Raw genomic sequence first — 14,423 nt, 5'->3', positions numbered from 1 at the left:
TCATTAAATAGTATTCTTCTTTTGATATTTTGAATTATATAAAAAATGTAAAAACTACTCCAAGCTCACAAGCTATATAAAGATGGTGCTGAGCTGGATTTCGTTTATGTGTCCCAACGAAGGAGCCCGTGGTGCAGACCAAGCCTTCCATGTCCAGCCTTGAGCCTTGTATGAAGAGACTTTGCTGTGGGTCACAGAGGAGCGATTTAATTGTGCCTCAGTCTCCTTATCTGTAAAATGGGGGGAAACAAGAGCACACACCTCATGGGGTTGCTTAGATTTAATTAGAACGTGAATGTAAAGCCTTCCCTGAGTGGTGCTGGAGGTCCCACTGGACACGGTACCGGCCAGCAAGCCCCATCGGACTCCACAGCGCATTCACCTTGTCCCTCTTTGCAGCTTTAAATTTACCATTTATACAATTACCACGAAACGGTTCCTGCTTATGTGTCCTGTCTCCCCACGTAGGCTACAGACCTATAAACCTTCCATACGACACACCTTCCGCCTTTCCTTGGCTCCCACAGAGCCTCTGGTGCTCCCCAGCCCTGGATCTGGGCTGTCATTTTCTTTTCATTAATCGATTGAAACGCTGCCATGCACTCCTGAGCGTTTCTTTCATGAGGAGCTTCGGGGGAAGACTGAAGACGAGTTATCTTCCTAATACAGCACTCTGACAGGCTGACAGAGAATCTGATCACTGAGCCGGCCTGGAGATACTCAACAACATCATATATTTAAGTAACAAAAAAGAAAGTGTTTTCATTAAAATGACCCTCTGAGCGGCAGCTGAGTTCTAAGTGGACAGGAGTCGGGGTGGGGGGCTGGCCGCCACCAAACCCTGTCTGTCGCGTGAGGAAGAGGCTTTCCAGGAAAGCCCCAGAAAGTCCATAGCATTGCAGGCCCAGCCCATTGTTTCCACGAGCTCCAAGAATTCAGACTCCCCAGCCAGAGCCCCCAAAGGTGTGGCCAAAGCTTAATGGGCTCCAAAGGGAAGACCACAGGTATATAAGGGCCTGTCAGAGCAGCCAGACACCAGAGGACAAGCAGAGAGAGACTCCGCCAGGCCCACGCAGACCACGGTCACACTGTGAGTAGCCATAGAAGAAAGCGGGTGGGAGAGGTGGTCAGCATGGAGCCCCAAGGCAGAGTGGTTTGGTGTGAGCTGACTGGCTCCGATGTCCCTCTGTCATCGTCAAATACTCAGCTGTGCTCCCGAGGGCCCCAGGCTGATCCCCAGAAGAGCAGGCTAAAGCCGCTCATAGTAAGCAGCTACAGGGCTGCCCTGAGGTGTGGAGGCTGTGGGGGCAGCAGGTGAGTGCAATGGCTGGCAACAGAGAGGCTGTTTGGATGGGCGGTGCCATCGACTGCAGGCCAGAAACCCAAGCCAGAGCTCAGCAGGGACCCCACTTGGCATGCAAGCTTTGCTCTGGAAAGTTAAGGCGAAAAGCTGGTCCCTAGGGAGATTACATAGCTCAGCAAGATCCCCCAGGCTTGGCACTCTCCGAGCTGGAGCCCGTCCCCAGTGATAGAACGGGAAGTTAGCACCTCACCACATTGTGAGAAGCTCTCTCCCACTCTGAGCTCCCCGGAACGCAAATGAATGTAGGTGATATGTTGACTGCCAGTTGGATCAAGAAAATGAGCAGCAATTGGCTTTTGCCTTTTTTTATTTCAAGTTTTATTGATTCTTATGGAGTGAATTAAATGCCAACACCAGAATACAAAGGGATCCATAGCGACTCCGTGAAGGAAATGGGATGTCATAAATGTGACACATGTGTCTCCACTGGGAGGGAAAGTGGGGCCCCAGGGGAAGGACAGGAACAGAGGGGAGGAGCAGTGATTCAGAGCTTCCCACCCCCACCCGCTCTCTGTCCCCTCAAGATCCTTCCAGGACTCTGTACAGGACCTCGGCGTCCAAGAGGTGGTTTTCTGTGAGTGGACAGTCCTTCCCAACCCCCTGGAATTTGTGTGCAGCTGGATGGGAGCTGTCTGAGCTCTCATGCTCTTGTTTGTGAAGTTTTATCAAGATGGGGAGAAAAAGTAGGATGGGGCCACAGGAAAGCAAGAAGGCAGAGGGTACTGTTGAGTAGAGGTGGCTTCAGATGACAGAGACAGGTCCTGGCAGAGAAGCAGGACACAGCCTTGGCAGATTCTCTCCAAAGTGAGCGTCAGGGCCGGACCTGCAGAGAACGGGGAGGCCCGCTTAGGCAGGACCCTCTCCTATGCAACTGGATCCTGTGGGAGGCTCAAGTTGACCCCGGATGCTCTTTATCTGAACCCCTGTAACAACCCCATGCCTGCTACAGGAGAGGCTACCCCTGGTCCCTCCCTGCTCTGGGGGCCTGGCCCCTGGGCTCAGCAGCCCACCCAGCATAGGAATGTTGGTGCCCGAGATACACTGAGCAGGCCTGCCCCCTGCGATGCCCTTCACCGCCTCGTGTGGCCAGCGGCAACATATGGTGGGGTATTGGGAAAAGCACAGCCACCTCTGCCTGTGAATGAGTCCCTCCCCCCTTCCCCGGATCACACCTGCTCCCAGGGGCATGAGGATCCTGTGGGAGGGGACTCGGAATGGGACACTGGGCACTAGTGTAAGGAATCAACCGAGGCTGGCACCCAGCAGGCCACGCCCTCCTCCCCATCCTGACCCCTTCTCACGTCTCTGCACTCCTGCTGTCACCATGCCCACTGCTTCCTGTCAGGTCTCTGCAGCCCACCTTCCTGCCCGCCATTCCAGACATACCTACTTCCTGGGATGCAGAGGGCCAGCACTCATGACATGGTGAGGTGGGAGGGGGGGGATTGCAGGGACGAGGTGCCCCTGTTGTTTCTGCATGGCAGCTAACAGGCCACTAGATTTGCTGGAGATGGGGAGGGGTTTGTTCCAGAGCCAGTGCTGGCCCCAGAGCACTGGGGACCCCACTCCCAGGTCTTGAACGCTGCTCCACACTGAAGTTTGCCTTCTGGCTCTGTCTCCACATGGGCAGAGGGTCTCAGTCCTTTTCCCTCTAGACCCGGGGTCTTAGCCTGGTGCTCACAAGTAGAGTCAGGGTCTTCTGGGCCTAGGTCCGTCCCTTTCAACATCCTAATTGGCTCAGGGAGCAGGGCAGGCTCCCTGGATCTTGGGGCATAGTTCTGTTGATAATCTAGGAGTTTTTCTCTGATACATGAGGTCCCTCCCACTTTGGGAGCCCAGCTGACCTCAGCAGAACTCACCTATAACAAAGAGGAGAGCTAATAAGTGGAATGATTCTTCCCTGGTGTGTGGCAGGGGGCCAGGCGGCCTCTCCCAGGTGCTGGGTCAGCTCTCATGGCTCTGGGGTAGAATGGGGTCTCTGAGCTCATCCAGTAAAGCCCCATACCAGGTCCACGTCCAGAGAGGCTAAGGAGCTTGCTCAAGATCACACAGCCACAAGTGGAGCATGGACCAGAGCTGAGGGCTCCTGCCTCCCATGCAGCGATCCATCCCTGTGCCCTAAACTTCAGGACAGGAACTCTCTGTCTTTGTCCAGCTCCAAGATGGTGTCCCGCAAAGCCGTGGCTACCCTGCTGCTGGTTCATGTCGCCACGATGCTGGCCTCCCAGACAGAAGCCTTCGTTCCCATTTTCACCTACAGCGAATTCCAGAGGATGCAGGTAAGAAATCTGCTGCCCACCTCCCCAGGGTGGCCCAGGTGACTCAGAGCCCTGCTCAGCACTGAAGTGGTGTGAGTTTTTCTAAGGCACAAGTGTCACTTCTATAAACCTACATTTAATCAACTATGCCAGGGACACTGAGAACGGCATGAAGGACCTGGACCCAAGATGACCTCAGACTTCAGCTGTCTTCGTGGCCACCTCCACCATTTCATGAGTGCCACTCAAAGTTGTCAGTGGAGTGATATCTTTGCCCACCTTTGCCCATCCTTCAGAGGAAATTTTCAATTAACAAGTCAATAAATATTTGCTGAGCATCTGAGTGAGAAGCCAGACATACAAGGAAATTTAAGAACCTCCCATCTTCAAGGAGCAGGCTCGGGAGTCAAGACACAAACATATGAAAAATTCACTAACAATAAAAGACAAAAGGGAGATGTCACAAGGCAGGGGATGATTAATTGCACAATAAGTGATGCTGATGGTAAGCGCTGAGTTCAGAGGAGGGAGCAGTCACTGTGGGCTGGCACCTGTTCGGGAGCCTACAGGGAAAAGGTGAAGCCTGAGCTGGGGCCTTGAGAGAGCAGGAGAGAGGGAGGCACGGGTGGGAGCAGACATCCAGGGTGGGAGAGAAGGGGGCTTTCTGTGTAGCAGCGGCCAAAGCCTCCTTCTCTTTAGAGCCCAGGAGGAAATAAGGCAGGCTGAACCGAACCAGGCAGCGGGGCCTGAGGAAAACTGGACTCCCTGTGACTTTTTAGATGCCAGGGGTTCTGAGTGTCTGTGCTAACACTGGTTTCTCTCTTTTACGTGGGGAGATGAAGAAATGGAGTTCCATGTCCCACCAGTCCGAGGGCAAGTCTCTAATAGGGGCAGTTCTCTGGGAGGTCATATGACTCTGCGGTCTGGCTTCTGTGTCTACACCCTCTGTCCAGGGCAAGCATCCATATACCCACTAAACAGTGTCCCTTGCAAAGGCAAGGCTGGACCCAGCTCCCCTTCCTCAGGGACAGACATGAGAACAGATGGAGAAGAAGCAGCAGGCCCCCTAAACATACCTTCCTCCATCACTGGCTCTCTCTCCAGAAAAGACAATCAGTTGTTCTAGAATCACCACACCTCAGGGCAGGCCCAGAGCTGAATCCCAAGAGTGTCATTGAAGAAACTAAAGGAAAGTGGTGTATCTGATCTCAGTGCTGGGGGAACTGGCAAGCAGGATGCCAGGCAAGATTTGGGACGGGACAGAAATAGGCAAACTCAGTAGAGTATAAACTAGCAAAATGGCAGTCGAAGGACATTTTGCATTAATCTGCTCTATGGTTTTGCTCCCTGTAATTGCCAGGCTCCGGGGTTTTTATGAAGAAGCTGCAAACTCCTTCCCCCATAATTCATCTCCCTGTCTTGCCTTTTATAAATCACCTCCCAAGCACTCCAGTTTCCAGGCCACTCCACATGGCACCCTTGCAGGCTAGAGTGTCTTGTCACCTTTCTTATAGGCTCTCTGCTAAGAAAAACACATTTTCACACTTAATATGCATGAAAAAGGCCATTATTTTCAGCATTTTAACTTAATTAACAGTAACAATCTGGGTGCAACGTTTGAACTTCAAAGGAACAGATTCCTCTTTAAGTTAAGCTGTGTGTGGGCTACTCCGAGGACCATTAGGCCACTGGGTGGCTACGACTCCTGGACTCCTCGTGCAGGAGGCACCTGGGGAGAAGGGGCTCTTGTGGCCTGTGGGGAGCTCAGGCCAGATGGCATCCTGGGCAGAAACAGGCCAGGGGCATCTGGGTGAGTTGAGGGAAGCCAGGTTTTGTGCAATTTTATGCTCTGCCCCTAGGAAAAGGAGCGGAACAAAGGGCAAAAGAAATCCCTGAGTGAACAGCAGAGGTCTGAAGAGGTGGGTTCTCTGGACCCCGCAGAGCCCACAGAGGAGGGAGAAAACCTAGTTATCAAGGTAAGCAAAGGGGGGCACAGTGCAAAGAAACCTAATGCAGGTTCCCCGAGCCAGCCAGAGAATGTGCCTGGGTGCAGCAGTGAGCCAGCCATTCAGGCAACAAACTCCACCCTAGGAGGGAGAGATAGACCTACCAACAATGAGACAATAAACCATTTTAGTACCAAATAGGGAGGTTTGATAGAAAGTGATGGGGTGGGATTTGGGGGCACTGCTTTGGGTGGGGGAGGGGTCAGGGAAGGCCTCTTGGAGGAGGTGACATTTGCTGAAACCTGAATGATGAGGAGGAGCCCTTCCTTCAGGTGATGAATACTCACTGGGCCCTGCTATGTATGTGGCACAGTTGCAGGCCCTGGAGATAGAGTGGTGAACAAAACCGACAAATCCTCTGCCCTCCTGGTGCTCACATTCCAGCGGGGGGACCACAAACAAGATACTGGAAGGATGGGCAACACATGAAAAACAGGATAAATAAGCAAACTTTGTAGTATAGCAGGTAGTGATAGGTGCTGTGGAGGAAAATAAAGCAGGGAAAGCAGATGGGGTTGGTTGCGATTTTAAATAGGGTGATTAGAGCTTCATGAGTAGATGGTATTAGTGCAACGAGCTGAAGAGAATGAGAGAGTGAACCATAAGAATGTTTTTGGGAAGAGCATTCCAGGCAGAAGGAATAGCCAGTGCAAAGGCCCTGAGACAGGAGTGGGCCTGGTGTATTCAGGGAACAGTGAGGAGGCCAGAGGGGCTGGAGCAGAGGGATTAAGGGGAGAGAATGGGAGGTGAGGCAGGAATGTGGACTTCATAGGCCATCGTTTGGACTTGGCTTTCACTCTGTTGACTGGGGCCTTTAGGGGCTTTGAGCAGAGGAAGGACATGATCTGGTTTACATTTAAAAGAGTCTCCCCAGCTTCTGTGTTGAGAACAGGTTGAAGGGGCAAAGGCAGAATTAGGGAGACCACTGCGGAGGCTGCTGGTGTGTGTGTGTGTGTGTGTGAGAGAGAGAGAGAGAGAGAGACAGAGACAGAGACAGAGAGAGACACAGAGAGAGACAGAGAGACTCAGCCCAGGTGGCCAAGGTGGAGTGTGGGGACAGAGTCAGGAGGGCAGTTTCCAGGCTCTTGGCCTCACATGGAAAGGTGCTTACTCGGGTAGTAAGTGGCCATCAACTGTGATTGGATGGCCATCAGCTGTGGCTAGTTGGCCGTCAGCTGTAACCAGTGAGCCATTGGCCACTAACATAACTGCCGTGGCTACGCTAGCAGAAAATGGGAGCTAGCAAGAAGGTGGTGGCTGAGCTAGCAAGCTCAGATTGCAGTTAGCACGGCGGATTGCAGCTAGCAAGTGAGGTTGGTTGGCAGAGAGAAAGAAGTGGACGGCAGGTTGCGGATCGTGTGGCTCCTGCCTCCTGTGTCTCCAACCAAGCCTCCAGTGAGACTGCAGTGGTATGACTCCCCTATCTATGGCTCCGTGGGTGTTCCTTTTTGGCCTCACCATGTCCTGCGTTCTTATGTGGGGAGCGGGAGCTGAGACCCCACATGACACCCGGCATGACATGGAGGCAGAGCAAATTGGTAGGATTCTGGAAATATTTTGGCGGTAGAAGACCACAGGACTTTCTGAAAGAACAGATATAGGATGTGAATAGAGAAAAGTACAAGCTGACTGTGAGGCTTTTGGCCGAAACCCTGGGAGGATGACTGGCTACTTCCTGAGACGGTGAAGCCTGTGGTGGCTGCAGGTTGACAAGAGGACAATCAGGAGGTGAGGCTGGAACTGCGGACGGTGAGGAGCCTGCTGGGCATCCAGGCGGAGACCTTGCAAAGGCAGGTGGACACACAAGTCTGGACTTCAGGAGAAGTTAGGGCTGGACACAAATGTGGGAGTCATCAGCAATCAGATGGAATTTCAAGCCAAGATAGGGTGAGATCATCCAGCGGGCGGGTAGAGACAAGGGAGAGGCCTCAGGCTGAGCGTGAGGCACTTCCTGTCAGGGGCCTGGCGGGGGCACTGATATCTAGAGAGTGAGGACCTTGCCAAGGTCACACCGAGGTCAGGGTAGCACCTAGCTGGACTCTGTGCCTCCTGCCTCCCACGGGACACGGCCAGCGATCTTGCCACATCCTCAGGTTGCCGCAGCACGCTGCCCATAGCAGTGAGGTTGGACGTGTGAGAGAGAGTGATCTGGTGCTGTGACCACACTGGGTGGGGGCTCCTTCCCTCCCACATGCTACCCTGGCTCTTGAGAAGAGAGCTGGGAGTGAGCCTCCAGCTGGCAAAGGGGGAACTGGCTCAGAACTGCCCTTAACATGCTCCTGAGGCAGAGATTAAGGCCCTGCTTGCACGTTTCATCCAAGGTAACATCTCGGGAGGCTTAGGGTGTGGCACCTCTCATCCCCTCTCCATCTCCCTAGAACCATGCTATGCAGGCCAGGAGGAAACTGAGGCCTAGAGAAAGGCATAGCCACAGCAAGGGAATGGCATAGGCCAGGCTGAGACCCGGACCCCACAGAAGCACACCTAAGGTTGCCCTTCAGGCATCTAGAGCCCATTTTCCACCGACAGGGCGCCTGGTGGGAAGTAGGGAGCAGGCCTGGGAGAAGGCCATCAGGGCTAGCCTACCTGCAACAAAACCACTGAACCAGGAAGCTCCCAGGAAGTGAGACCAATCAGTGCCCCTGGCTCTGCTGCAACGTCTTTTGGTGGCGACCCTCCAGACAGGTCCTCTAGGGTCTCACTTATAGCCTGAGACCCTACAGTGTAGCCTGGTGGTCTCTGACACAGACCCTGGAGACAGGCCCCCTGGGTGTACCTTTTTTTCCTCTCTTACTTAGTATCTGTGTGGCCTTCAGCAAGTTATTTAACCACTTTGTCCTCAGTTTCCTCATCTGCAAAATGGAAACACTAATAGTCTCTACATCATAGGGTTATTGAGAGGCTTAATACACTAAAGCATTTAGGATGACACCTGGAGTGTGCTGAGGCTCCGCAGTGTTAGCTATCATTATTCAGGACAAGGGGGCAGTGAGAAAAGCCAGGGGGGTTCCACCAACCTCACCCCTCCCATCCCACCTTCCCCACCAGAGGAGGTTTTTTGGTCCTCCTCCCAGCAGGTCTCAGGGACTTCCAGGATCCAGCCCCCTGGTTAGAACTGGGGGGGGGGACGGGGGGGGTGCCAGAATTCCCATCTGGCCCTAGAAGCCCAGAGGATCCCAGAGGAGCAGGGAATGTGGAGCCAGCAGAGTGTGTTGTTCCCAGCCACCTGTGGGGCACCCAGGGGTTAATGGCACTCGGTGCCTCTCCCCTCTTGTTAACTCTGCCTTATTTCACAGCTGACTGCTCCTGTGGAAATTGGAATGAGGATGAACTCCAGGCAGCTGGAAAAGTACCGGGCCGCCCTGGAAGGGCTGCTGAGTGACGTGCTGTTGTCCACCCAGAACGGTAAGGGGAGGGCAGGTGTCACTGCAGCTGGGGCCTGGCCTCCACCCACTGCAGTGTTAATATTCCAGGAGCGAATCCGTCCGAGCAGGGTTTGGGAACGGCAATTTGTTTTTCTGCTTTGCACTTGAGAAAATGTCCTATCCTGCAAGTGTGTCTCCCACCCCACGTCCCACCCCCTGCCCTAGGTCTCTGAGCCTAATCACAGACAGGCTGGCTTGCATGGGTGCTGGTGCCCAAGGCACCCCGTTCCCCAGCCAGGGGCATCTCAAGGCCCTGCTTGGATGGCTCAGGCCTGTTTCTCAAACACCTTTCTGGCAGAGGGCTAAAATGAATGACCCTCCCAAAACACCACTGAAGGAAACCCTGGGGCAGTGGGGCCACAAAGGCTGCATTTTTTCATCATTCTGCACGTTGAAGTTCTTAGCCCCACTTGGCCTTGCCCAGTTCAAGGTCTGTCCGAGTTACTTGTGCAAAGGTAGGTCTTGGATGACAAACAGCCACTAATTACTTCTCACAGTCAGTCCCCAGGAGGAGAGAAGGGCAGGGAGGAAGTGCTGGAGGTGGAGAAACTGGGAGGTTAAATGACTTGCCCCAGGCTACAGAGAAAGCTAGAGGTAAAGTTTCCAGAAACCTGGTAAAACCTGCCCCTGCTGGGTGCCCCTCCTCCCTTGGACCTGCAGGCAGTTTTAGAAGGTGGTTTCATAAGCTCCTAAGCGGACCTGCTGACACTACTGAGCTGCAAATCTCTGCTTTTCTCCAGCAGCCAAGTGACAGCCCACTCCTGGAAGAAGGTGCCAGAACTGGGAGCCCCCTCCCACTCATGGAAGCCCCGAAGTCTGCATGGCCCATCAGCTGGGCTTGGAAGGAAGACACCCTCTCCTAAGCAAATCCCCCTCCAGCAAATAAAATGTAAAATATATAGCAATGACTCTTTTATTTAATATCTTAATTTCCAAAGGTCAAACTCAAGTCATGCCATAAAGGGGGGAAAATACAGCTCAGAGGGAGTTTGGCCATAAGTGGTGCATACGTTAGCCAACTGTGTACGTTTTGTAAATTTTATGTTCAAATATTCGGACCCACAGAATTGGAAGATTTGCACTGGCCCTTCTGTCATTGGTGAGGAAACTGAGGCAGCATAGTTTTGTCCACACTCAATGGCAGAGCGAGGACTGAAGTCAGGTCTCCTGAATCCTGGTCCATTTGCGGTCTACCAGCGCGCTTGAGGTCTAATGGGCCAGAGCGTTTTAAGGCTTCTGCTCTCAACCCCTTGCTGAGCAACTGCCAGCTAGCCCTTTAACCTCAATGAACCCTTGCAAAAGCAAGGTGGTAATATCCGCCTTGAAATGTGGGGACCAAGGCACCAGCAAAGAGCAAATTATCATCACCTTATAACTACGTGCTCCAGTATCTGCAGCAAAATTACACAGCCAACTCACTTATTTCTGCCTTCTAAACAAAACTGGATGGGAATTTTCAGTTTTTAATTTAACTTTACATTAATGAATGTTCATTTATTTATAAGCTAGGGCTGTATAGGAACCATAGGTTACCAGCAATTAGACACAGTGCCCGTTCCATGTTTCCACCCATCCAACCACCGCGGGGGCTTAACTGCAGATAGCTACCGGAAAAGAAGAGCCCACCCCTTAAAAAGGACCCTCCTTTGGGGTGCTCTGAAAGCTGAGGAACCCCCAAGCTTTCCATAGCACCCAGGTCCCACTCACATGCTGCACTTTCAGTTTCCAATGCACGTACTAATCAACCCAAGCACAGCTGCAGGTGCCCGGGAAATGCTGCCAAGACGCCCAGTAATAAATGGAGAGAGGGCTGCGTGGGGCGTGCAGGAGAGAAAGGAGGAAAAGACACCGGGATCTATAAAGCATGCGACTGGGAGAAATTGAATCCAGGACTCCTGGTCCTTCCCAGTTTCCCCCATGCCTGTCACGCCATTATCTGTAATGCACTCCAAGAAGCAGAAAAACAAAATGCTGACTGTTTCCATGTGGAAGACAGATTTAATTTCTTTTCCCCACTCTGCTCTGACCTGCCCCTACAGTGAGACCACCTTCACCCGTCACCAGCAGGGGGTGCCCATTTCTGGGGCAGGGGTCCCAGCACCCTTTGGGGAATTTTCTTTAGAATCCTGGGTTTATAGAGCAGTGTTGAAATAGGTGCCATGCAGGGAAATGAGACCCCTAAGCGAATTCGCCCCAGGTGGTCTCCATCTTTTTTAATGGGAATTGGCTCAGCAACCACAGCTCCTGGAAAGTGTGAGGGTGCTGCCTGTTCTGCAGAACAGCCCTGTTCAAAGCTCAGCGCTGCAGCCGGCTTGTCCCGACCCTCGCCCCGTGGCCTCTGATGTGTTTCTCAGTAATGAGCCACAACAGGGACCCAGCCACCACCGGCATCTGTATGCACAGTGCCCCGGGCCCGGTTTAGATGTGTCGGCTCCTTTCTTCTCTCCTTTTCCTCCTTCTGCCACTGTTCGATTTCTCACAATCAGCTCAAATAATTCTTTTCCTCCAACGAGCTCCTCCAGTTTCTAGGACAGCAGACTCTATTGCTTACAGGACCTGTACAGCCCTGGAAGAAATTAAAATTGGGGGGAAGGTTGCAGAGGATTCTGTGAGCTAAGCCAAGAGAAAATGACCAGGTTTTCACAAAACAGAAGAAAGACGAGACACACACATTCTTGCTTAAAGTCACAGAATGCCTGGGCCACGACCCAGCCAGGGTCAGAGATGGGGAGGGCCCAGGGGACCCAGTCCGATGAGGATGGGCTCTTCCTCACCGCGCTGAGGTTTATCCAGCAAAATCTGCAAGAATCTCTCCAGATACCTGGCAATTACGGAGAGTTATAGATTACCCGTCTTCATTTGGAATGTACTTTACACTTACCAGGACCACAGGTAATTATAGGGCAACCTAGCCGCACAAGATGGAGAGGATGAGGCATATTCTCAGTAGCCACATTCGTGTGATTTTATAATTACTGAGCTATGTGGATTTGCCATGAAATTGAATAGTTAAAAGCAAATACTAATTGCCTGATATCTGTACTCTGTAATTTAGTATAATCTAATCATGGACAATGTCCAAAAGAAAGTGCTCTGAAAGCATTACATTTTTCTTCATACACAATTCGATATTGACATTGGGGGATGTATTCCATGCCTCTTAAGGAACTCTTACCCACAGACATCAAAGTGTGTGAGTGGCCAAGAGAGTGAGAGTTTTGTTTCATTTTCTGTTGATTCTGAAAAGCAGGTGACAAAACTGCCCATTAAGCCCGTTCTAGCATTTTGCTGTGACTCTCTTTGCCCCTTCATTGACCTAGAGCGATGGGAAGGGTGACCCTTCTCTTCCACGACACAGAAATGACGCAACAAGATGTTGGGCAGTGCTGGGGCCATTGCAATCAAAATCTGAGCCCAAAATGGCACCCATATTGTCCCCCCTTTCCAGCCACACTCTCCCAGTGCCCCCGCCCCACAGTGTGACGCCAGGCATGACATGGTTTGAAGGAAGCCCAGAATAGCTGAGGGACCCACGAGGCTGGTGACGGGGTGGATCAAGGACAAGTCCATGGTCCCTGAGCGTCTTTAAGGACCTGACAAATGTGTGCAGGGCTTTGCAGCAGGAGGAGGAGAATGGAACCCACTGAAAGATTTATGGCTGTTATTATTATAAGGCTCTTCTGAGACAGCGAGAGGTCAACTGGACGGCAGGCAGCGTGGCAGCCCTCTGGGAAGCCAGAGCGTCCTCCCAGCAGCCCCTCACCTCTGCTAAATGTGTGGATGTGGTTACTAAGTAGATTTAGACACTGGAGCTTGTTTTTCCTCTTTTGTCTTTAATAAATCAGGAAGCCCGACCGCAGCCTGAGCTGCTCACCTTAACAAAAAAAATCACAACACAGCGATGAGAAACGAGAGTGGTCAGGGTGGATGTTGACTTTGCAATGTTGCCCTTTTCTCTAAAATATGGGTTCTCCTCCTGAACAGGCCCGGTTGAAGAACCAGAATGAGGACACAGAAAGGCAGACTCTGAGAAGGGCCTCAAGGGCCTCATGCACAGCCCCTCTTCCCCATGGGGCAGTGATGGCAAAGAAGCACTGAGGCCTGGGTTGGGAGAACACAAGGGTCAGCGAAGGAAGTATGGCGACGGCTAGATGGAGGAAAGCGAACAGCAACAAGCCGATTGCACTAAAGCAAGTGAAATGGCTTTGGGGACAGAGGCTGTTGATGGAGGACCCAGAGAGGTTAGTCATCCAGGGAGGGGGCGGGACTGGAGCAGGAAGTTCAGAAGGAACATGGGAAGGCCGAGACCTGGGAGGAAAGACTGATATGTGAGGTTTTTTTCTGACTTTCTCAATCAGATTGTGAGGTTTCTTCTTGGAGGGAGTGGGGAAGGAAAGCACTGAGCAGCAAACCTGTTCTAAGTGGTGGCACACCACACCAAAAGCCTGCTGGACACAGCAGACAAGCCACCGGGGAGGCAGAAGGGTGGACCATGGGGGTCGGGGTGACGGGTTCCAGGCCACAGGGAAGACACAGGGAGGGGTGGGAGGAAGGTCATTTGGCCCTAGGTGTGTGTGGCAGCCGCAGCGACCCCAAACACAGCAAAGGCTGACAAAACTGACAAAGCCCACTCTGGGGACCACTAACTGGGGTGGTTCCAGTTCAGTATGTATTTTTAAATCATCCTGAGATCCATTGTGATGAAACGACCATAACTCTGCGAAAGGCTGTGACTTTTAACTTTGTTTAAGCATCAGTTTCAAGCCCTCTTAGAACACACAGGGCCAGTATTGATGCCGAAAGGCTCATTCTTTATATATTGAACTGCACAGCTGCAAGGAGTTGCACAAATGTTACCAACTCATTTGTCATGCAAACAGTGCTTCAGAAAGAAATAAAATACTATTATGTGGTATATGTGTTAGGCAATCACTATATCAAATCCATGGCATTCCGTGCAAACACAGGCAGAGGAAAGGAAAACAACACTTGGTGAGAGAAATCGCACCACATGGGAGCAGCTAAGTCGGGGACATGGGGAGGCTAACAACAGAAGCTGACCAAGCCGAGGCTGTAATTTTTCCAGCAATTGTGGCCAGTGTTGAATGTCCCTGTGGTAGAGCAAGCGGCAGGAATGCAAACTACTGGCAGAGGGGCCTTACCTGCTGACCCCCAGGAAAGGGACACGGGGGTGGGGGTGGGGGGGCGGGTGGGTGATGGGACTGTAGGGGAGAAGGGGAGAACCGAACTGAAGAGGTAGGAATGGAATGGAACCCAGGAGGCCTGCGATAAATGTTTGGGAAAGGCAGTTGATGGGGGATGTGGAAGGAATACAAAGAGGGAGAGGGAGGCTGAAGGAAGACAATGAACC

The 14,423-nt window shown here is 52.2% G+C and overlaps 1 protein-coding gene across 2 annotated transcripts; it reads left to right on the top strand.

Moving 5' to 3' along the window:
• The first annotated feature begins 524 nt into the window (after positions 1 to 524).
• On the top strand, positions 525 to 9,951 carry MLN (motilin). 2 transcript variants are annotated; one of them, XM_019738779.2, is made up of 5 exons: positions 525 to 1,090; positions 3,519 to 3,642; positions 5,481 to 5,597; positions 8,924 to 9,032; positions 9,793 to 9,951. In XM_019738779.2, exons 2-5 carry the CDS (start codon positions 3,526 to 3,528, stop codon positions 9,801 to 9,803), a joined length of 354 nt encoding a protein of 117 aa, XP_019594338.1. In that variant the 5' UTR covers positions 525 to 1,090; positions 3,519 to 3,525; the 3' UTR covers positions 9,804 to 9,951. The 2 variants fall into 2 exon arrangements, with proteins under 2 accessions (XP_019594338.1, XP_074188911.1); XM_074332810.1 differs by lacking the exon at positions 9,793 to 9,951 and having other exon boundaries at positions 802 to 1,090; positions 8,924 to 9,498.
• The last annotated feature ends 4,472 nt before the right edge of the window (positions 9,952 to 14,423 follow it).

This window comes from Rhinolophus sinicus, linkage group LG05 (genome assembly GCF_036562045.2).
Source record: "Rhinolophus sinicus isolate RSC01 linkage group LG05, ASM3656204v1, whole genome shotgun sequence".
Taxonomy (NCBI): domain Eukaryota; kingdom Metazoa; phylum Chordata; class Mammalia; order Chiroptera; family Rhinolophidae; genus Rhinolophus; species Rhinolophus sinicus.
Note: the sequence above shows the minus strand (reverse complement) of the source record. Positions and strands in the feature narration are given on the sequence as shown.

Excerpts from the sequence above, each read along its gene's own strand:
- MLN (XM_074332810.1), top strand. The coding sequence starts at position 3,526 with ATGGTGTCCCGCAAAGCCGTGGCTACCCTGCTGCTGGTTCATGTCGCC. Across the intron at positions 3,643-5,480 it reads GCGAATTCCAGAGGATGCAG|GAAAAGGAGCGGAACAAAGG; the intron begins GTAAGAAATCTG and ends CTCTGCCCCTAG. Across the intron at positions 5,598-8,923 it reads GAGAAAACCTAGTTATCAAG|CTGACTGCTCCTGTGGAAAT; the intron begins GTAAGCAAAGGG and ends CTTATTTCACAG.